The 23,463-nt window shown below is 50.1% G+C and overlaps 5 protein-coding genes across 5 annotated transcripts; 3 read left to right on the top strand and 2 right to left on the bottom strand.

Moving 5' to 3' along the window:
• Window positions 1-565: 565 nt before the first annotated feature.
• Window positions 566-1,501, bottom strand: rho1 (Rho family GTPase RHO1; the record flags this gene model as incomplete). Its single annotated transcript, XM_053102480.1, has 5 exons — window positions 566-718; window positions 790-924; window positions 1,008-1,205; window positions 1,325-1,352; window positions 1,434-1,501. 5 exons carry the CDS (start codon window positions 1,499-1,501, stop codon window positions 566-568), a joined length of 582 nt encoding a protein of 193 aa, XP_052954092.1.
• A 3,790-nt stretch (window positions 1,502-5,291) lies between these two features.
• KD926_009979 (mitochondrial 54S ribosomal protein uL24m) lies at window positions 5,292-6,445 on the top strand (the record flags this gene model as incomplete). Its single annotated transcript, XM_053102479.1, has 2 exons — window positions 5,292-5,708; window positions 5,810-6,445. The coding sequence occupies 2 exons, from the start codon at window positions 5,292-5,294 to the stop codon at window positions 6,443-6,445; spliced, it is 1,053 nt and encodes a 350-aa protein (XP_052954091.1).
• Window positions 6,446-6,952: 507 nt separating this feature from the next.
• On the top strand, window positions 6,953-8,694 carry rtt106 (putative negative regulator of DNA transposition (Rtt106); the record flags this gene model as incomplete). The annotated part of the gene is made up of 4 exons (XM_053102478.1): window positions 6,953-7,058; window positions 7,162-7,524; window positions 7,688-8,026; window positions 8,111-8,694. The coding sequence occupies 4 exons, from the start codon at window positions 6,953-6,955 to the stop codon at window positions 8,692-8,694; spliced, it is 1,392 nt and encodes a 463-aa protein (XP_052954090.1).
• Window positions 8,695-15,701: 7,007 nt separating this feature from the next.
• KD926_009976 (casein kinase I) lies at window positions 15,702-17,296 on the top strand (the record flags this gene model as incomplete). Its single annotated transcript, XM_053102477.1, has 5 exons — window positions 15,702-15,830; window positions 15,892-15,961; window positions 16,018-16,166; window positions 16,232-16,637; window positions 16,701-17,296. 5 exons carry the CDS (start codon window positions 15,702-15,704, stop codon window positions 17,294-17,296), a joined length of 1,350 nt encoding a protein of 449 aa, XP_052954089.1.
• A 4,668-nt stretch (window positions 17,297-21,964) lies between these two features.
• On the bottom strand, window positions 21,965-23,065 carry KD926_009975 (regulator of G-protein signaling domain-containing protein; the record flags this gene model as incomplete). The annotated part of the gene is made up of 1 exon (XM_053102476.1): window positions 21,965-23,065. The coding sequence occupies one exon, from the start codon at window positions 23,063-23,065 to the stop codon at window positions 21,965-21,967; it is 1,101 nt and encodes a 366-aa protein (XP_052954088.1).
• Window positions 23,066-23,463: the final 398 nt, after the last annotated feature.

Below are 23,463 nucleotides of genomic sequence, written 5' to 3'. Positions count from 1 at the left end.
ACAAGGAAGCGAGATCGGATCGCACGAGTGCCCATCACGGCTTTTCTGACTTCCTTCGCTTCAAACCCTCCGGGAATTCGCTTGATGGGCTGGTGGACACACGCAGGAAAAACGCCATCCTCAATTGCTCCGTCTGCAATCATGCACCGACTCCGGGGTAGCCATGACCGTTTGTTGTTCTCTTGCCAGCAAAACGGGGCAATCTGTTCCGAGTGTCTTGCCATGGTGATCAGAAAACTGCCCCGTAGGCGCTATGGAGAGCTGGAAAAAGAGAAGAAAAAACCCACGAGGTTATGAAGACAACGCCTCCCTAGAAATAAGAAAATAGAAAAAATAGAACAACGTCGGCAAAATCAGAAAGTCGACCAACTGCATAGCCAGATAATCCCATAACCCTCATGTGCCCGTGATTGAACATTATCCACAATCGCATCCAGGCACATATCGGAACACGCCAACGGAAGACCCCTTCTGAGTAAAAGAAAACAACCAAATAGTCGAGACGCTTATCCGTTCATATAATCTCCGCATGAAACAGACCCTTCACGAAGGAGGTAAAACTAGTTTACAGGATGGTGCACTTCTTCTTGCTCTTGTGAGTCTTGGTCAAGAGCGCGGCCCGGGTGGCGGCCTCAAAGACCTCACGGACACCCTCGTTGGTTCGTGCAGAGCACTCAAGGTACTTGTAGGCACCGATCTTCTTGCGAACCTCCTCACCCTAGTAGTACGTTAGATTCGGCCCGGATGCTGGGTGGGTACGTTGTGAGAGAAAGTAACAAGGGCACTTACCTGTTCGGGGCTGACGGGCTTCTGAGAAGTCTTGTTCAGCTCTTCGTTAGTCTTGGGGTCGTGACGAAGATCCATCTTGCAGCCGACCAGGATGATGGGAAGACCCTGGCAGAAGTGAAGAACTTCGGAAATCCACTAGAGGTATGGTCAGTCGATATGCTCCGGATTCACCTCCTTATTGAAAGAGGAAAAGATGTCGGTCGGGATTAGAGACTCACCTTCTCCTGGACGTTGTCAAGAGAATCGGGAGAGTCGACAGCGAAACAGATCAAGATAACGTGGGAGTCGGGGTAGGAAAGAGGGCGGAGACGGTCATAATCTTCCTGACCAGCAGTATCCCAAAGAGCGAGTTCAACGTGCTTGTTATCAACCTCGACATCGGCGACGTAGTTCTCGAAGACGGTGGGGACGTAGACCTAAGAAAGAGATCAGTTAATTTGATGTCCATCGGGTTCGGCTCCCAGATCTCGGCTTTCGATCACGAGGGGGCGAGTGTTGTTCCGGATGGCAGTCGATGAGGGAGGGGGCAGCTAACCTCAGGGAAGGTGCCCTTGGAGAAGACACTATCGAAGAGAATAAGATCAGTTCCGAAGCTCATTTCTTTTCCGACCAGGTCGGAGTGTCAATCAAGAAGGGAAACTTACATCAACAGACAGGTCTTACCGCAGGCACCATCGCCAACGATAACGAGCTTGCGACGGATCTCAGCCATCTTTAATCAAAAGAGGATCAGCAAACGATGAAAATTGAACTGACGATCCTCGGGAAAGGTGAAAGTGATAGGGGAAGGAAGAGAGGCTTGTTGCGGGAGATGATGGGTGATGGGCGGTGGGAAGATGGAACGAAGGCTGAGAAGGGGACAGGTCAGGCGCCCGAGGAAAAGGGTTAGTTCGGTAGGTTGGTCAGTGATCACATACGGTGCAGTGCAACGGCGCAGATTAATATACTGAGGAAAGGAGAGAGAGCCGAAGAGATAATGAATGATAGAAACTCAAAGGATCAGAGTTTCTTTTGAGAAGCAAGAAAGGGAAAGGAAAAACGACAATAGAATGGATTATTATGAACTCTCCAGGGGGGGATGGAGCTTGTGGTTGACGGGGGGAGAGAGAGAGGAAAAAGAAAGGACGGGGATTGATTGATGATGGATGGGCGGAAGGGAAGGACAATAACCGCTGGGCTGTACGGGGAGTATGGAAGGTCAGTAACTTACGGGGGCCTTCTTTGGCTTAGTTTTTTAGTCCTGAGTGACTAAGTTAGCCCAAGGTTGTTGAACTTATCGGTCGGCCCCGGTGCTTTTTTTTTTTTTTTTACTCTGTCTTTTCTTTCTTGTTTTGTTTTAGTTTCCTTATCTTTTTTCCTTCCCTCTCTCGTACGGGTGATTGTTCTCCGGCTGGTTCTGTTTATTTTTCTAAAATTATTTTTTTTGCACTTTTCTGAGGCTCCCTGGTCTGTACGAAGTAGTTGACTAAGTAACCAAACTAAAAGCTTTGAAACGGTTGGCAAGCGATGTTTTGCCCAGCCCCATCAGCTTGAAGCTATGTGGCTGTGATTTTTTTTAATTTTAATTTTTTCTTTTTTGGTTTTGTTTTCTTTGGATCACTGAGGAAATAATTAACTTTTTGCCTTTGATCTTCTACTTCTAGGGTAATTCTAGGTAAAGCTCTTTACTTCTATACTGCTTTCGTATGTAGGATGTCTTAGTTCTATGAACGAGAGAGGAGGGGGGGAGGAGAAAAGGGGATCGAATAGTTTTCCAGACCTCCTTTTTCCCAGCGACTGACTGGACCATTCGCTGCTTATTTCGATGCCTAGTTTTGCTGTCTCCCATTCCTATTGAAGCCACCGTGCAGAAGAAACCCGGTCGCATTCTCGTAATTTACATTACCGTACCCGTGTATAGGTATGGTATGTATCATCCTCGGTAAACGGTACTTGGACTGTTTGACCTCCTTCCTCTGCCTCTTCTTTCTTGATTCATTTCCTTTGACTCTGGAATATTATTGATTCCCCTTCGCCATCTTCTCCGTAACTACTACTCTATGGAGTACATTGAGAATGGATATTGATCATCGTCCCCGATCCACTTATTTCCGGATGCCGCCTATGTCATCATCATCCTCATCATCCTCATCTCCCTTCGCAGCAGGCCAGCACTCTGAGCATCCACATCTATTCTACGATTGACATTACGTATGTTCTGTGCTACACAACAGCAGCAGCACCTAACAGATATTCATTATTGCGTGGACACGTCAGACCGTTAGCTGGAGTACCGGAGCCTAGAAGCTGGTGGATTCTCTCGACGCTCGGGGTTTATTGATTAATATCATGGCTCCAGTCTGAATGATGAGGCGGTCTTTATACAGAGTCGTGTTAAGGACCTTCCATGTTTACTAGGCCCGATCCGATAGGCCAAAACTGCAAAAGAGCCATTCTTGCAGCTGTCCAAGACTCCTGGGAGAAATGGCCAGGAACACACATGCTTGGCTTGCACGGATACCTCGCTATCAGGAATTCAGGATGGACGGACTCCTGGTCTTTCCCGTCATTATCAATTGTAATGACGGTCCTGTGCTGTCAGGAGGAGCCGGTCTAGTAGCTAAAGCTTTCAACATGCTTTCCCCGGCCATTCCAGCCTCAGGATTATTGATGGGTCCCATTCAACGTCCGGTGATTCGGCACATCCACTTCAACGATGCCTTAGTAGTTAGTATTTTAGTATCTTGACTACCACCTTCCATCCAGGCGCGTGGTGGTTCGTACCGTATAACCGTACGCAGAAACTGGCTATAAAAATAAACATCACCTAAACAATAAATATAGGTGGCGGTGCAGAGGGATCTACCACGGCCCCTTATTATAATATAATACTGGGACAACGTCATCTGCCTGGATTTTCCAAACCTGAGCGACAAGGCAGCAAATCAGGCAAACTCACTAGGTACAAAGTACGGTACTGTCTTAGGTACATACATACATGCAGTACATTACATGTGGAAATACCATGGGCGTACCTGGCGGGAAACCCACCAGCCACAGCGGGCGCGCCTTACAGACTTCCTGGCGCAGCTCTGCGTTAGTCGCATGTATCTTCTCCTCCTTCTCCTACAGCGGGAGGACTTGCTGCTTCTTACCCTCTCCCAGCATAAAACCCCCAATGGCTCGGGCCAGATCAGAATCCCATCCTTGGTCTGTCTTTCACTCGCTTAGCCCCGGCTGTCTTTCCCTCTTTTCTTTTCTTTTCTTCTTTTTTAACCCACAGACCGACCCCGTTCGTGTTTCAATGTTTATTTCTTAGAACCCAACTGCAGTCGGCATCTGACATGGCCGGCGGACGTGCCACTGACTCAACCTCTGATGGGAGCCAGAATCCCTTGAGCTTGCGGTCTCACTGCATTGCTTTGCCGATTCTATCCTTTTGACTGACCATGACATCATGATTGGCAGAATTGCGTGCAAGCTGATGCCTACATGTACGCTCTTGTCATGTGAAGCACCCATTGGTGGAGCGACGCCTCTTCCTGTGTCTTCCTGTGTTGTTTCCCTTTTTCTTTTTTTTGCATTTCTGTTTTGCCCCCCTTAACTCCGTAATCCGTTTCGGTTTCTCTCGATTGCATGTTCATCAAGGGATCAAGCCGTCCCGAGGGACTTATCATATGCTCCTGATTAGGGCCTGCTGTGGAATGATACGCTAAATCCAGACCTCGCGCGTCCTGGCGTCGATCCTGCTTGGGCGCAGATCCAGCGTACGGAGTGCATCCAGACGATACGAGCTACCTGGCAGTGGCAACGAACCAGAATCAAGCCATAAATTGCGGCCTATGTCGACGGGAATCTGGGGCAAACGAGCCGCTGGCCCTTGACGTGTCTTCTCAACACGGGTGTAGTAAATCGGGGCTTCCGATCTTGTGCTGTTTGTTCGTCAAGAAGGGACGGAGTTCTCCGTGCACATGTTCTCGATTACCTGCGTCCTGAACGGAAATTATGTTCCATGTTGCATTGTCTGATGCCGGACGATGGGACCCGGTCATTCTTTTTTTTTGCTGTGATCGCCCTTGCCATCTCCCTTGGTCTGGCTCTTCCTCCCTCCGGGGTTTGTAAAGAGGACCGACATTTATCAACCAACTGCGCTTTAGTGGAAATCTGGAACATAAGTAGCATTTTGATAGCAGCAAGCGCCTAGCGTATGGCTAGTTGAACAACACGAACACATTATGAATGACGCTATCCAGGTTCAAAAGAAATTGGTCTTGATGTAGGCTACTAGACACTCTCTTCTATCTTTCTACCTTACGATTTAAGCACAATCTAGATAGAAGATAGAAAGATAACCAACTATCTGTATACCTTCCTGTTCTAAGGGACGGCGGACTTCTCGATGGCACGTGCACATCATCCACGTGACCTACAGGGCCGCAATTTTCCCTCGCGGCCGTCGGGCTACTCCCAGTTGCTCCCGCGGAAATCGTCGACCGGCCACCCTAAGACACACGCCCGTCACGATGCAGAAGGTTATTCGGAGGACGGCCCTAGCCCGGAACCAGGCTCAACGGAAGGCCATCCTCGCCACCAAGACCGCCGAGCGCGAGGAATTGAAGGACACGCTACGCCAGCGGTTCGCCTACAACCGCATACAGCTCGATGCCATCCGCTCCGAGCGAGAACGCCGCCGCGAAGATTGGGTGCGAGGACCCCTGGCACCTCAGCGAGACGCAGGACCCGATGGTGCCTCATTCGGTGCCTTGAGTCCGCAGGCCATGAACCCCCCGAGCATCCCCAAGCACCTCCGCCGGAAATACATCAACATTGCTCCCGGCGACCGGGTGTGTATCATCAAGGGCAAGGATAAAGGCAAGATCAATGAGGTTTCTCGTGTCGATGAATCCAACGAGACCGTCACGGTGAAAGACCTGAACATGGTATGCGTGCTGCTTCTCCCGGGCGCCGTGGCTTCCCTCTCTCTTTCCAGTAATTCTTGGAAACGCCACGTGAACTGACCGACCCGGTGTCCTTCTTGCAGGCCGACGTACATTTCCCCGAATGGCTGAACGAACAATACGGTAGCAAGACCCCCTTCCAAACGGTGAGCCTACCGATTTCCATAGACGACGTCCGACTGGTGGTGGCTCTGGATGACCCGGCCACTGGCCAAACGCGAGACGTCTTGGTCGACCACGTTCGCGGCGGCGAGCCTTTCCTGGAGCGCGAGTACGCCACCAGCACTCCCCGGCATACCCGATACATTGCCGGCGAGAACATCGAGATCCCGTGGCCTCGCAACGAGCCGCTCAACCTGAAGGACGAGGAATGGGACACTCTCCGTATGGAGGTCGAGACACCCTCGTGGGTTCCGTCGCTGCACAACTCGCCGTTCCCCCCCAGCGTCATGGATGAACTGCGCAACAAATTCTCGAAATACCGAACAAGACACGACCCCGAATGGGTGGAGGAGAAGAAGATGGAAGATTACAAAAAGGAATACCTTCAAAGCAGGTCTTTGTGGACACCCAAGGGAGAGCTCTTGGCCATGATCCGGGCCAAGAAGGAGGCCAATCTGAAGGCTAGAACGGACGCCAACGGAAATTACCTGATGGATACCCAAACGATTGGATTCATTGAGGAATTTATGAAAGGGAAGACGGCAAACAAGGCTTGAGAAAGGGGTCCAAAAAGATCTGTTTGGCTGAGGGATTTTCTTTGATATTTTTTGTCTATTTCGTTTCCATATCTTGTCCCACACGCGTGTATACAAGCTGTACTTCCTGTAGCATAGAAATGACTGTATAAGATTTACTACCACTGAGACTTATAGGGGCTGCATTCTCCCTGTCCTTGGCCTAGGGGACGGTTTATCCAGGTACCTGGGGATTATCGAGCCCTGTTTAGATCGCAGCAGTTCGGCGAATAGGAGAAATTACTGGAATCCCCCAATTGCGTGTGGATTGCGCCGGCTCGACAAGCCGCCAAGGGGGAGAGAGAGAGAGAAACCGAGTGAGTTTCGCATCCCATCTTCTTTCTTATCCGCGGCCCCGAACTCTTCTCCAATCCACCTCTCTTGGTCCTCCCACCAACCTCGTGTCTAATGTGTATGATTACTTGTTTTTAGTTGTTTCAGCTGTTGTTCTTTTTCTTATTGTGCTTTTCCCCTTCGCCTTCTTCAATCATGGCATTCGCCACCATCAACTCCTCGACCCCGAAGAGTATTCCGGCCATTGAAGATGCCTTTGCCGCCGAACCTTCTCTGAAGAAACGAGTTTACGATGCGATCGGTGCGTCCCCCTTCCCCCTAGGACATCTGCGCGAATCTGTCTTGGGGGTCCCAATACAGCGCTGGGTGAAACAAAAAAGCTAACCGCTCCCTTCCTTCTCCAGGAACGACCCCGCAATATATACCTCTGTTTGAGGACATCGCGCGATACACCTCCAGCCTGCTGGACAGGAACACAAGCCCCATCATCCCTCAACCCGTACAGGCCGCCGCTGCTGCTGCCGTTCCCGACGGCCCTGCGGCGAAGAAACGCAAACTCGAAAAGGGCGATGCTACCACGGGCAATGCCCAATCGCCGGGCGACTTGAAAGCGGACCTGCCCCTACAATTCTACATGCCGGATGTGTCGTTTGCTATTCCGCAGCGTAAAAAGCTCACGCTGGAGTTTACAGCCGGGCGCGGGTTTCTGCGCGCGAGAAATCAGACGTCGAAGGAGATCGAGTTTGGGGTCTCGTGGGATAAGATACGTAGGTTTTTCTTTGGCCTCTTTCCCCTTGTTTCAGGGGAGAGAACCTTCGCGTTCGGTTCTCTTTCTCTCCCCCTCTCTCTGTCTGTGTGGATGCCTCAATTCTGATCTCGTACTGATCATATTGTTTTCCAAAAACCCAGAACATGTTCTGTGCCTTCCAGTTCCCGAAAAGAACCAACGTCAAACCAACTTCTGCATAATCCCCCAGTATGGCGACGGCATCAATCCTCCCCCCAATGGGGACCCTGCGCCCGAGTCGATCGTATGGACGGTGGCCGACGGGCCTCCCAAATCGGGCGCCTTTACGGGGAACGGGCAACCGATCGCGACCGCCGACGGCGAGACGGCCGAGCAATTGGTGCGGAAGACGCTGAACGAGAACCTCTCGCAGACGCAGGTGGTGCTGCCGGACGAGAGGGAGTTCGTGAGCGCGATGCCCGAAGCGCATCGCAAGGGCGAAAAAGCATACCATGTGAAGGCGTTCCGTGGGAGTAAAGAAGGTAAGAAACAGTCGTTGATTCAATCCCCCCTCCTCTCTACTTCCCCTGCCTGATCGTGCTAATACGCAAATTCTGTGTGATAAGGTTACTTGTTCCTTCTTTCTACGGGTATATTATTCGGGTTCAAGAAGCCGCTGCTCTTCTTCGCCTTCGAAACCATCGACTCGATCTCCTACACGTCGGTCCTCCAGCGAACATTCAACCTGAACGTCATGGCCCGACCGATCGCCAGCGACGAGACGCAGGAATTCGAATTCTCCATGATCGACCAGGCCGACTTCAGCGGCATCGACGCTTACATCAAGAAACACGGTCTCCAAGACGCCAGTCTCGCCGAAGCCCGCCGCGCGAAGAAGTATAACATCAACGGAAAGACCGAGGATGGGACCGCCGCCGCCGGGGAAGCAGTCGCCGGTGAGGAGGGAGAAGAAGAGAGCGAGTTACAGAAAGCGCAGCGTGAGCTCGAAGACCAGGAAGATGAAGATGAAGAGGACTACGATCCCGGTAGCGACTCTGATACCGACGGCAGTGGCTCCTCCAGTGATGATGAGGACGAGAGTGAGGGCCGGGCCGACGAAGATGATGATGACGATGACGACGGAGATCGAGACCTCGTAGCCGATGAGCTCGGGAGTCAGGCGGAAGATATTCCAGACGATCAGCTGTGATTTAGTTCCGGTGAAATGGCGGGGCATGTATTTTTGGGACATCCATGGAAACTACTTTTTTTGCGAGGCAAAAGAATCTAGGGCATCTGTGGACGGAGAATATGTCCTCTTATCTAGATGTAATACATTGGAAGAGATTGGCACGCGACCCAACTTTAAGACAATCAATCAGCTATGATCATAGACAAGCTCTCTTTCCTATTCCAATCCATTCAGACTTTCTTCACCTATGTCGGTACCGTTTAAAAAAAAAAAAAAAAAAAAAAGAAAGGAAACCAGACCCTACACAGTGAAGTATGGTAGATCCAAAACCATGGGCACGCGACAGCACTTGCCCGGAGGCAAAAGGATCAGTTACACTTTCCCCAGAGATCCGATCATTACAGAATGGTTCCCCAAGTAGGAAGGTTGTGATATAAAGTTTCATCATCTATCAATGGGTGGGCCATGGTTACAACCTCTCCTGTTCCATACTTCTTTCTCTCTCTCGCTCCTTCGCACGCGCACTTTCGTCCGCCGAGGACTGAAATTAGATCAGAATGTCTCTTCCACCTGCATAAACCATTATTACTATTGTTGTCGTTCGTTTGACTCCCTTCTATACATATATCTACATTATACATATATATACATTATTTATTTTGCTCCCTTCTTCTCAATGGGATGGGTTACAGAGGGCATTAGAATGTGCCCCGTGGAGAAAATCGATGACGTCGTCGAATCGATCGAGGACTACCACCCCGGGGGATACCATCCAGTTCACCTAAACGATCTGTTCAATCGGCGATACGAAGTCGTTGGGAAGCTGGCTTTCGGTCAGACGTCGACGGTATGGTTGGCCTGGGATCGACGGTATGTGCAAACCCCTGGTGGAGATATTGTAAGGACAGGCCAGGACCGGACAGACGCTCATCGTTGGACCTGCAGGCTAGAGCAACAAGTGGCCTTGAAGATCGTCAAAGCCGCCGCATCTAAGGATAACAAGGAGCTTGAGATCCTTCGGCACCTGTCGGACCCCGGCCTGGAGCATCTGGGTAAAAGGCATGTCGTGAAATTGTTGGATCACTTCGAGCATCACGGCCCCAACGGTACTCACCTGTGCCTTGTGTTTCCGGTACTGATATCCGATGGCAAGGAAATGGTTCTCACGGGCAAACCGTGTCAGATCAGCAGCGTCCAGGCGATTGCTAAACAGATCCTGCTGGGCCTAGATTTCCTCCATTCGCAAAGCATCATTCACTGCGGTAAGAGACGTCCCACGGTGTTAAACGATAAGAATGGGAAACTCTGATCGATTCCGTGCTTTGTAGATCTGAAACCGGCAAACATCATGTTTGTCTTGGAGGGCGTCGCCTCCTGTGACGGCTTCATCAATCCTCCCAAATTCGTGTCCGTCGAGCCATTGAACGGGCTAAGGAGAGACCGAGGTGTACCAGAATATCTGATGGCTTCTCAGAGAGGGCAGGTGACATTTGAGGATGTGGACCCTGCCAATCTCTTGGTTCAGTTGGGCGATCTTGGCGGAGGTAAATCTTTCGACTCCCCAGCCCTCCCTTTTATATGCTCTCGTCGCATCAATATTCACGTCTGATAACAGCTGCATGGTGTGACCAATGTCCGCAGCGGCCGGTGACATTGATTCCTTTGCGCGCGCCGGAATTGATCCAGCGGACCACTTGGGATTGGAGGATTGACATCTGGACTTTGGGTTGTCTGGTAACGTTGTCCACTTTTCTGTTCCCTCCCCCAGAATGCCCTTGGGTTCTCTCGTGGACGCTAGGCTAATGGCCTGCGTTTGTGAAGATATATGAACTAGCGACGAATGAGCAGCTATTCCCGGTGTCGGATCTAGGCACATCGGAGCAGATCGACCGAGAACATGGAATCCTCGTTGATAATATGATGGGACGCAGCCCTCAGATGTTCGAAGCGTTTGCTTTCTTCCTCCGGGAGAGGCTTCGATCCAATTGGGGGCCCATGGACGTGCAGCAGGATCCTGCATCGTTCCTGTGCTCGATGCTGCAGCGAGACCCTCGGGCACGAAAGTCAACGACGGAGTTGCTCCAGCATCCTTGGATGACGGAGGAAAGAGCGTGGTAATGAGCAAACCAAACATACTTGGTAATACTACAGTTACTTTGTGTCAATAATTCAAGCTGTGGCGAGTGCATCCTGTATACTGCTCGATCGAGAAGGTATCATCCAGTCATCCGGACCAATCGTGCATCTTGATGGTCTGGAAAGCCTTGCTGTTCTGGTGATAGCCGTTCTTCTTTTTCATTTTTCTTTCCCCTCCTTGAATTCTATTTCCTGGTTGGATCAAGGCGGTCTGTGTGGATCGTATTCTATATGCTCCGTATGCGTGTGTCTTCAGTGACTCGTCTCAATTCACAATCAGACAAGTTATGACAAGGCCATGTCTCGGTCACACAATGGGGGAGGGGAGGTTTGACTCCACAACCACGCAGTCATCGTCTAGACCAATGACCCCTCAACATGTGTAGACGCCCCGTCTGGAGCTGGCCTGACAATGGGTTTCAGACCGAGGGCAAAGAGTACTCCGTGGAGAGAATGGAGTCAGATCAGGCGATTTGGCAACGGTCGACCACCATTCACGATCGGCCAGCATTCGAAACTCCAATCCGAGTGGGGGGTGGGTTGTCAATTGACGTGTCAGATGGGGAGAAGTTCGTCGGTGCATCGCCCTGGCATCTTTGACTGTTTTTTACCTTCCTTTTTTTTTTTTTTTTTTTTTTTTTTTTGTGTGTCAGGCCCCAATCGACGACCCCGTGAGGCGCTAAGAAGGTGGATGGCGGTTTCAGCTTATCCTGGCGGTGTGGCAATTGGCATAGGGCGGCATCCAGCTTCTAAGAATAAAAATACAAATAAGTGGGGGGGCAGAGTATTGAAAGATAAATGGATGATAGGCCGAGTAGGAGACTCGGCAGCAAAAAAGGTAATGGTCCCAGAGAGGCTCGAACTCTCGACTTCGGAGTTATTAGCTCCGCACTCTAACCGACTGAGTTATGGGACCATTTGTTGATGTTGCCGCTCGTTATTTGGTCTGATAGATCAGAGCCTCTGTTTAGTGTTCCATCACCAACGGACTTTGCCATTTCTCCTTGGCGATGTTGATTGCCATGATATGTCAGTGTCAGTCGATGAACACTCGGTCTGTTAAGCTTATTCCAGCCAAGGTGATCATTCCTGGTTCAGGATGAGGTGCTGTATGTATCATATTAGTAGGTACCTGTTTCATCTCGCCCTTTGGCAGGTTGGCTTACCGGCGTGGCACATGTTGATATATACTCTTGATCCATACTTTAAATCGACTACCGGAACCCTTAATTGTTATCGCAGCTCACACAGGTAGCCGCTCTCGACACCAGGAAGCCACCCACGAGGACCAAAGGAGCGGATGCAAGAGGATGGGCCGACGACGAAAATGGTGGTTGTGGTTGTTGAGGAAGGAGAGACTCCCTAGGCGTTGCCATACTTGGTAAGCAAACGGCTTGCACCTCAGACACCAACACGAGAGAAGCGTATGAGCCACCCCTCTGGTTAATCCATAGGAAAAGAGGAAAAGAGGATAGAAACCAAATCGGAGGATATAGATAACTATACTCTGCAGTAAAATTTCATGTTTAGCCACCCACCCCTCCTACATAACACACGCTGACCTCTAGTTGTCGCTAGGACCGCAGGAAGGATGGCCCCGACAATGGGTTCAAACGCGCGAAGGGATCCACCCATAAGATAGAATGAATGGGGTAGATAGTCATAATCACATGAAGAGTCAATTAAGACATACATCTCCTCTGGATGTCATTGCCGTGCGGAACATAAGTCCACGTGGGCGTGAATAATGGCTGGGAACAAGGATGCAAAAGTTGAGCGCCATCATCCCAACAAGGTCCCATAACTCAGTCGGTTAGAGTGCGGAGCTAATAACTCCGAAGTCGAGAGTTCGAGCCTCTCTGGGACCAGGGTTTCTTTTTTGTTTTTGCTTTATCTGTACCATTGATCGAATCCGACTGTGATATCCGAATGTCAGGAAGGTCGGTTTTTTTGCCCGGCTCCGTGGTCGCCAACGTACTCCGTAAGAGCATCTGTCAGGTCTTGCCAAGGCCCTAGGAATTGAAAGAGGGATAGACGCTCTAAAAAAAAACCTCCTAGTCGGGATACAAGGACCGAAGGCTTGCGCTAGGTCTGTAGTTCACACCACCCTAAAGGATTATTCCGCCAGATAAAACACGCCGTAAGTAGTGTTTGTGGCACTGTGATCACTTACTCACTACCTAGATGCATTCATTATTGGTTAGAATATTCAATGGAAAATGTCCGTCTGAATTAGGTGGAGGCACTGCAGGACCCAATGGCAAAAAATGAAGAAAACGAACAAGCGAAAAAGAAACTGCTGGTCCCAGAGAGGCTCGAACTCTCGACTTCGGAGTTATTAGCTCCGCACTCTAACCGACTGAGTTATGGGACCATTCGTTGATGTTTCCCGCTGAATCTTTGACTATAAGAGCCCAAATCAGGAGGCTGCAGGCAAATACTTGGATCTCTGGGGACCGACAAGGGACAGGTTGACTCGTTGCTGGCCTTATTTGCTCCGTACTCTGAACAACATATCCGGTTATGCTCTCTCTTTTTTAAGTCTCCTGATACACATCGAGTGCCCGTTATCGAATCCGGAGCTCCCCGATCACCGGGATCGACTGTGTCAATGCTTTTCTTTTTCGCCCCCTGAACTCAGAAGGTATTAGGTATTTGATCCACGATCGGACTACAGCAAATAATAGGGCCATTATTGGTGGCTGTATCGATGGTACGATACGCCGTGGATACGGCACTCCGATCACTGCCATGTCCCAAAGCTCTGAGATTGGTCAGGGGGGATGGTTCCAGCAGGGGGGGAAGGCATTGACCGCAGTAATCTGTGGGCTCTCGGTTTACCCCCCCCGTGTGAAACTGAAGACTGAAGAAAAAGAGACGATAAAATTGCATGGCCGCTGTCCCTCGGCCGCTAAGAATCGGGGGGCGACAATTCAAGGCCGCGAATTGGCTGAGCGCAGCGTCTGCGGCCACTTGACTACTGTACCGATTAATTAGGGTACCTGACTAGAGATACGGAGTCTTTGGACGGATATTAAAGAGTAAGACTAAGATTAAAATTACCTGTCTACTGAGTAGCAGTAGTACGGAGTACGGAGTACACAGTACTAGAAGATAGTAAAAAGGTCGTCTCCCTAGGGTTACCATACCAGATGGGATTCCCATGGGTCATGGCATTCCGGCGTTGCAGTCATTTCTGGATAAACTCAGATCCTGACAGAATGGAAGCGTGAAAGAAAAGAAGATGAGACTGGAAGTAGCCATGGTAACAAATGAGAAGCGGCGAGTCCCTTACACAAGACATCGAGACTGCTCCGGGATCCATGACGGCTCGGTCGACAGGCCTCATTTCGTCTACACTCTCACTCATCCTTTTATGCCTGCCCGGTTCAGGCTGTCGGCTCCGTCGGTGACATCAATGATACCACCGTCAGGAAGAAAGGAAACAGGGTCGACAGCTTTCTTAGCTGGCCAGAACCCACTTTGGCCGCGGTTAGTCTCCAGCTCTCAACCGTTCGTCGCCCAACAGCCCACGCGCTAAGGGGGCCGCTAAAGACAGTAGTTTAAAGTAGTCCTTGGGTCAGGACGAGTCCAGGCTGGAATCCAGATTTCCGCCTTGTAACGGGGGGGGGGGAAGAATGATAGATAAATAGGCGGAAGAAGAAGAAGAGGGGGGGAGGGGAAGGGGAAGGGGGATAATTGTATTATTATTGACTGGGGGGGGAAGATGCATCTAAATAAGTAACGAAGAGGAAAAGAAAGAAGTGCAGACATCCATAATTACCGCCCCCTGACACCTGTACAGGTACCGTACACATACCTCGAGTGAAATTTACACAGCCTGTATGATATGTATGGCAGTTCCCTCGGGTACAGGAAGGTACTCGATCAACCGACGCAGGACGGTAGGCAGGTAGGTACTGTATGGTATTCTTCGATGGTAGACCAGATGAAAATTACCACAGTCGGTCTCCTCTGTTCTCGCCTCATTTTGTTCTCCCATTTTTTCTCTCCCTACTTTGAGTTGGTGTCAGTCCATCCTCGTCCCGGCCATTCGTTGGTCCTCTCCCTCTCTCTGTCTCTGTCTGTCTCTCTCTCTCTCTCTCTCCCTCTCCCTCTCCCTCTCCCTCTCGGGTCTCCTTCGCGCTATCCACTCATCCACTCATCGCTCTCCATCTCTCTCCTCCTCCCATCTCCCTCTTTTGTTTTCTCCTCATTCCTTTCCCTTTTCCCACCTTTCCCTCTGCTTCCCCCAATCCTCGTCAACCGCTGCTCCAGTGCGGTCTATCGTACTGCCACGCAGTTGGTTTAGTCCTCGGGAGTCTTTTTTTTCCTCTCTGCGCTTTACTTTCTTTCCTTCTTTTCTTTTTTATTATAATTTTTTTTTATTAAAACTCCCTCCCCCTTCATCCGTCCCCTTTCCTCAGATTTCGTACCGAATTGTCAGCCCGCAGACCCAAGCTGTCGTCCCCCGAATTTCGCCAGTTTCCATCACGCCCTTCCTGTCAATCACTTGTCTAGAGGTCTTCCCCCCCATACCTTTTTCTCTCCGCCCAGTACCACCGGCGCGATCACCCGAACTCGCCCTCGTTTTGCTGTCCTCCCTCGGCTCGACTCTACCTGCATATCGGGATTCGTGAATGAATGGTCCAGCTCCCTAAACGCCAGACTTCTTGTGAGACCCCTCCCCTCGGGCGCTTCTCCCCTACACCCCCGTCACCATTCGTGCCGAACTCCCCCCCCCCGGCCTCGATCCCCTTTACTGACCATGTCGATCTACTTGTAGACTAGTCTTTCACGTGCCGAGTCGTTGGTCGAGTCTCTCAAACCACCGTTCTTTCCAGTCGTTCATCGGTGAAGCTCTCCTCGGATCTTCCATCTCATCCATCATGGCGTCTTCGTCGTCAAACGTCGTGGGTGTCCACTATCGAGTGGGAAAGAAAATTGGCGAGGGATCGTTCGGTGTTATCTTCGAGGGCACAAATCTCTTGAACAACCAGCAGGTGGCTATTAAATTTGTTAGTCTTGATCCCGGGTGAGAGAATGCGGGCGAAGCATCGGAGGTACTAATTGAACCAGGAACCACGCAAGAGTGACGCACCCCAACTTCGCGATGAATACCGAACATACAAGATTCTGGTCGGGTGCCGTACGTATTACCTTTTGGCTTGGGCAGCAAGATCGTTCTCACTGACATGATCGCAGCGGGTATTCCCAACGTCTATTACTTTGGCCAAGAGGGTCTGCACAACATCTTGGTGATCGACTTACTCGGCCCCAGCTTGGAGGATCTCTTTGATCACTGCAACCGGCGATTCTCCACCAAAACCGTTGTCATGGTGGCTAAGCAGATGGTGTGTATACATTCGTGGATCGAAGATGATGGGTCACGGCCAGCGACTGATACTTTTGGGTTTAGCTTTCTCGCGTTCAAACAATCCATGAGAAGAATCTCATATACCGTGATATTAAGCCCGACAACTTCCTCATCGGTCGCCCGAGCACGAAGGCTGCCAACGTGATTCACGTCGTCGACTTTGGTATGGCCAAGCAATACCGGGATCCCAAAACCAAGCAGCATATCCCCTATCGTGAGCGAAAGTCGCTGTCCGGAACAGCCCGCTACATGAGTATCAACACCCACTTGGGACGGGAACAGTCGCGACGAGATGACCTGGAGGCTTTGGGCCACGTTTTCCTCTATTTCCTGCGAGGCGGCCTACCGTGGCAAGGCCTGAAGGCTGCTACCAACAAGCAGAAATACGAGAAGATCGGAGAAAAGAAGCAAACGACCGCCATCAAGGACTTGTGCGAAGGATATCCAGGTACTTTATCTACTGCCCTCAAATCGTTCCTATAAATTAGTCTCGGTCGCACTAATCAACTAGGTCTAGAAGAATTTACGAAGTACCTAACCTATGTCCGCAACCTCGGATTCGAAGACACCCCCGACTACGATTACCTGAGAGATCTTCTCACGCAAGCCCTAAAGAATGCCGGCGAAATTGAGGACGGCGAGTACGACTGGATGAAACTGAACAACGGGCGAGGATGGGAATACAAGTCGTATTCGTCCCAGCAGCATCTCCACAACAACGGACTCCCAAACACATCCGCCCGGGAGCTCCATGCGCAGCAACTTCGGGGCAGCCAGAGACCTGGCGTCACGGCCGACCGTTTAAACGCCGCGCAGCCCCCGCCCCCTTCTCCAGCGAAAGCCGGAGCTGGGAAGACGCGCGAGCGACCAAACGTCGCCGGCGGGATGCCGAACAAACGCCAGAGCGGGGGAATGGAAACAGCCACGCCCACGGCGTCGACGCAGGCTCAGTTCCAGAATTCGAGCGCCAACATTCCGGGCCGCATCGGTAGTCCTACCAACCCCACGAGAAACAGTCAACAGGCGCAAGGTGCTCCGGGCAACAGCAACGAGCCGCAGCCCACTTTCGTCCAGAAGATGATGAAAGCGCTATGCTGCGGTAGGTGAAAAAAACAACTTTCATTTTTGTGCCTTTCTCTCTCTCTCTCTCTCAATCCAACAACAACAACCAAAAAGAAATCAACGCCTTGAGTGTGTCTGGTCGTGTGCTTATTTGCAAACTTTTCTCCGTTTAGGTTGATTCCCTAAAGGCTCTTTGTCCGAAGAAATACATTGTAATTCTACGACGTCATTTTCTGGTCATGCTGGCTTTCCGACTTTCTTTTTCATTGTCTTTTTTGCCTTGGGCATTGGGGTGGAAGGTTTGAAAAGGAAATGACCTGTCGACATTTATAAGGTTATAACCTGGACAATTCCCGCCTTTCTTTTTCTTGAGTCGGGATTTGGACGGCTTTGCAGACCCTGCTGGCAGAGATGAGCATTATATGGGCTGGGGGCGGAGATCCTGTTCCTACTCTTTTTCCTTTTCCTTGACTTCATTTTCTTTTCCTATTTCCTTTCCCTATCTCAGTTATCTATGGATGTGGTTTGCGGTCCTTCAAACCACCTCACTCCGCCCGGTTTCGCTCATCTAGCAAGGCATTATAACGGACATCGAAGCGGAGCGGTCATGACTTGAGGGCGACGCTGTCGTCCCTTTTTACCTCCCTTTATTTACGTCTATCGTCATCATACTCGTCATCTTGAACGCTCCTTTTTATGGTGCTACGGCTCGGAACGGCGAACTTTTTGAGATTTTTTCCATTTCCATTTCTTTGTCCTTTTTTTCCTTTTTCCCTTTGCCCTCCTACAACACTCCGCATTCTGGCATGAGAGCCAATTAATATTAGATTTCATATTGTGTCAGACTACATGAGCATTGCCCCTTTTCTTATCTTTTCTCCGAACCATGACCTCCGCCGCCTCGTTCTGTGTTTCACCGCCTGTGCTCGTCTCGGTTTCTTGCGGCTGGTTCTTCGATGGATAATCACTATTAATTCTGTGGCAGGAATGGCGTTTGGCATATCTGATGGCTCGTTATCGTTGTCCCTCTGGTGGCTAATACCAGGAAGCATGTTCGGTGTTGTGTCGAATGCAACGGAATCGCCGCGCGAGGGACAGATAGGTTCCATCAGGTCAAGGAGTTCTTTTTGTGGAAGCAGCCTGTGGCTCTTTTAGCTCTTGCTTTTCTTTTTCTATTTCTTGTTCATCTGCCGGGACTTTCTGACGGATGTAGCGCTTTGAGTGTATGTTGCTGTTGGATGTGTACCTGCTACTACGTTGTCTCTGGGTGCCAGGTGATCACTCCTGGACGGCACCTTATGTTTGATATCTCTCTCCGTTTTTTTTCCCGGCTGGATTTGACTGCGTGCGCATGTGTTGTCCGTGTTAGTGTACATGTTTTGTTCTTTGTGCGTAAAGCAGCGAGTTCTCCTTCTGTTCGAGATAGCATCCTTGGTCTTTTGCTTTGCTTTCTTCTATACAACTTTGTGTACTGCAATAAACCGGAGATCGGCCTGGCCTGGCTGGGTTATACTATTAGAAGATTTGCTTAATTTCTTGACTAATAGGTATTTCCATTCGTATGTTGAATCGGAAGATCGACAGGTCTACATGTCGGGAAACCTTGAATAATTTTAACGGACGCGACAGTCTACAGGTCTCATGCAGTTGCAGGAACATGTATCTGTGCAATGTGCATGGATATGTAGGTACAGTACATACATGTGCACAGTATCCGTACAGCCTGTTTATTGATCGACATGAGCATTTGAGTCGAATGGAGGAGCCAAGTCTACCAATCGTCCGAGGTTTTATAGAGTCCGATATCCTAGTTAACTAGCCAACACAATATCATCATCTCCTCAACCACTGTTAATTTCTTTATCAGATACCATGAACCTGCTTTGGAGCTACCATCGTAGACATCTTTCCCGGTCTTCAGGTAATATTAGTCGAACCATGCTACCTACTAGCCATCAATCAGAAATGGAAGAATCTTATCTGGTCTAGTTGGGATCCTCAACAAAGCTGTGATCGAATAGCCCATCCCAGCTAACATTGAGGGGTGAGTATGAACTCTTTTCCCATATCTATCTATCTATCTACCTACAGTTATCATGCAAAAATGTTTCTTCAGGGAGTATGAGATTGACCGATGAACCATGGAATAGGTATCCGTACCTGTCGATCCATAAATCATTCGGGATCATCGATAGTCGAGAAGGATTATTCGGTAACGCCCTCCGAGCAGAAGATCTGCAAATGCGATAACAGCTGGACAAATGCACTAAATTATGACTGGACAAGGCCAACAGACAGACTTGCAGTAGCAGGTTTCAGGGTGGATTCTATTCCGTGCAGTATATGTACCGTATTCTCGCTTGAGCTGGAGAGTATGAACGTATGTATGGATATATGGGTGCAAGAAAACATATGGCCCCCGGTCTCGGTGCATTGCACGTCGATGATATCATACCCTTCACTCACTGGGCTCTATCTACAGAGACAAGGACGAGTTTCATATACATCGGACAAGGGAAGATGTCTATCTAGTCGGACCATCAAGGAATATAAGGTTATGAATGTATGTATATAACTATATCTTGGCTGCCTGATCAGGAACAGTATGCCTCCATGTAGACCAGAGGTACAATAAAACCAAAATGCATGCACGATCCTCTTTAAAACAGCTCTAGTCAAAGGACTAAGACAACTTTCTGTCTCCATCTTCGTATACTGGCTAGCCAGGATAAAGTATGCTACAGTTACAGTTACATCAATGCCTGACATCCCATCTCACTCGCTCGGTCAAGGGACACGTCATGCGATGTCATTGTCTCGGCTGGGCGCAGACATACGAAGTACGAAGTGTTGAAGCCAAAGTAAACCCAGTGCCTCTGCTCGCATCCGAGACAGAGGGACTAGCTGTGCTCTGTACCCTGTAGGCCATGATCTAGACCCAGATGGTTCTTCGTGGTGAGTTTAGTGTTGAACCTTGTGTTCTTTTCTTTTCTTTTCTTTGTAGAAAAAAAGGGAGAGAAGGAAAACAAAGCCAATAACATCACACATACTCTCTACATCTAAAGAATCTCCACACACACAGTCCAGAAGAGTAACAGGAACTAATCGGATAGACAGATCGGCAGATACAAGCATGAATTACCTCAATCGCGCACACACACACACACACACACACACACACACACACACACACACACAGGCTCTACAAGCAAACCACCTACAAGACTACAATACGTAAGGCCCTCCATATAGCTTTGTACACGCATACCTGTGTAGACAGGAAGAGGAAATCCACCCGATCCAGACCAAGACCCATTTAAAAACAAGAAATCTGCCGCATCGCTTCTTCTCCCCCAATACTACGTAGTATACACCGTCTGGAGAATTAAATTTTTTTATTTTTTTTTCTGTTTCAAAAAAAAAAAAACAAAGGGTCCATTACGCCTAAATGCCTAATGCCTAATCCCAACACGCGAGCGAATCGACGATCCAACGAACCCCAAACAAGTCAGTTAAGAACCGGATTTCTCTTCCACGCTAAGCATCCCCCCCGACCAGTCTAGAAAGTCCAACAAGACAAGCTCATCCTATCATCGATCGACCCGGGGCGAATCCTTTCGTCATCACCGTGGCCTCCCGCGTGGAGGGACGGGATGGAAATTGTCACAGTTTGAGGTTGGTCGATGACGTTATGATCGGCTGTTTCTGTTTCTGTTTCTTCTTCGTTATTCTCTCGCACCGTTGGGATCCACTACTACGGAGTACTACTGGGTAATACGGATAAGCAGGGGGGAAAAGAATAAGATTAACAGGATGATTGAAGATCTGGAGATATGATGTGTGGAATCTATACTCCGGAGGACTCAAATACTCCTACTTCTAGTTTAGAACTTTATACTGAATAGTCAATACAGTCGGAACAGGCCAAGTGCCGATTAACGTAGGCGAGCCCCGAGGAGGGAAAGCGCATCCTGCTCGTTTCAATAGTCGCCCCAGTATGGCACCCCCAATCATCCACTTTCCCTCTCTCCACTGCCAGTTCTAGACCTTCGCTCGGCCCCGTTCGTTTTCGGAAGGCGCAGGGTTTTCATTTTTATTTTCATTTTCATTTTTTATTATTCATTTTTTATGTTGTATATTGTATATTGTGAATCCAAAACAGTCAATGGGTATCTTATCTATTCGGATATCGGTCCAATGCTACCTAACACTAATATGAAACACGGGAGATGAGTGTATAATGCTAACTACACATGCAATCATGGCCTCCAATCCATCGGACGGCGCCGATCAAAGGAATAATAAAAAAGAGAAAAACGCCAAAGCAACATGGCCACTCCATCCTCCATCCCATTTTGATCCGGTAGTTGGTAATTGAAACATCTATATCTTGGTGGGAATCAAACAAAGGAAAATATGCTCACTCGCTCGCTCGTCCGCAGAACGCCTGCTATGTAAATGCTTGTTGTCAAAAATAAAATATCAAACCATCCAATGCACCGTGCATTACACCGTCCACTCATGTTCAAACAAGCGGTATGCAAATGAGGTTGGGGGGGGTTTCAAAGGAATAATAAAGAGAGACCGAGTGTGTCGGTCGGTCGTAGAATGTTATGAAGTTCATTCATGCCAGTCGTTGGAATCGTTCGCCCGTTTCCCGCCAAAAAAGGGTTGGCGCGTCGTCTCAGTTGGGTGTTCATCACAAGTCCCAATTCATTCCATGCCGGACATCTTCATGCTGCCCGAGCTGCCGTTGCCCGATCGCTTCTTGAATCCCAGCTTCATGCCCATCTTCTTCCACGGGTTGTCGGTGCGGTTCTTGGGGCTGTGAGACAAGTGCATCGACTGCGGCTCGCTCGAGGGCGGCGTGGTGGGCGGCGTCATGGGCTCGCCGAGGCTCGTGTTCGATTGCAAACTCCCCGAGTCGTCGGTCAGCGTACCCGACCCCGAGTCGTTGCTGGCGCTGACGGGTGCCGAGCTGCGGTGGCTGGACTTGCCCATCGAAGCCATGGCGCTCAGAGAGAAATTCGGGCGACTGTGGTGGCCGGACGACCCGAGCGAGATGGGGGACCCCAGATCCTTCGACGTCGGAGGGGATGGTCGGCGACCCTTGGATCGGCCCCGCTTGACGTCGTGCTCCTCAAAACTGGCGCCCGACACGACCGTCACTCCGTCATCCTGGCTAAACAGGGGCTCGGACAGCGGCAAGACGTGGGTGGAGGTCGAGTGGGCGTTCAGGAACGGGATGAAAATCGACTCTTCCATCAATTCGTGGACCAGCTTGACGGCCGCATCGAGGATCTCGGGGGAAGGGGGGACCGGAGATTTGGCGTAGCGAAGAATGTCATCCCGAACATCGCTGGACACGTTGATTTCGCGGGGTGACCCGGGGATAATGTACGCCGTGAGCAGCCGCTGCCACAGCATACGCAGATGCTGGCTTTCGGGGCCATCCACGGCGATCGGCGACTGGTTCAGTTGGTGGCTAAAAGATAGGTAGGTGTCACGGTAGCGCTTGGCTTCTAAAGTAAATTCCAAAGTTTCCAGGCAGTGGTTCTGCGAGAGGTAGGCCATGAAGGCGCTCAAAGTGTAGGGCGGGGGGGCCGTGTTGGCCAACACCTCGTCCAGGGTCGGCCGCATGGGACAGAACACGCCCGAAGGAACGGTCAGACTCAGCGGACGCGAACCAGCGGGCTCCATGTCCTCGTCCGACTCGCTGTCCGATGACGAAGACGTTGGGGAAAGTTCAGGCGTCGCACTGGGAGTGTGGTTCCAGAAGAGTAAAGGTGGGTGTAGAGCCTTCTTCCGGAGCATCGCGTACAGCGTGCGTTCTTCCTTTTTAAATATAAATGAACAAAGTTCGTTATCGCACCCTAGAGCTTCCTGTATCCGAGAACATGCGAAATATGCGAGAGACCGCCAGATTTTCCCAGATCGGATCGTTGAGGAGGGGGGTGAAAGGCGTTCAATTGGAGTCAGGATACAGCCACTATCCGGTGAGTCGAGGATGTGAGAAGCCGTGTCTTATGAAGTGGAGTGCCGCAGTGAAAGCACCGAAGACAGAGTTGAGTTTGATTCAGGTGGTTGGATGAGAGGCGTTTGGGTAGACGGATAGTGGTGAGGTGGAGAGAGAGAAGATCTCAGTGAGCGAAGGGTGAGATCTGATGGTAGACAAAGAACCGATTAGTTCGGTTTCCGCGGAAAGAGGACCG

The sequence above is a fragment of the Aspergillus affinis genome (genome assembly GCF_023601865.1).
Source record: "Aspergillus affinis strain CMG 70 chromosome Unknown NODE_74_length_177179_cov_84_810866, whole genome shotgun sequence".
In the NCBI taxonomy this organism is placed as follows: domain Eukaryota; kingdom Fungi; phylum Ascomycota; class Eurotiomycetes; order Eurotiales; family Aspergillaceae; genus Aspergillus; species Aspergillus affinis.
This window is presented reverse-complemented; position numbering and strand designations above follow the sequence as displayed.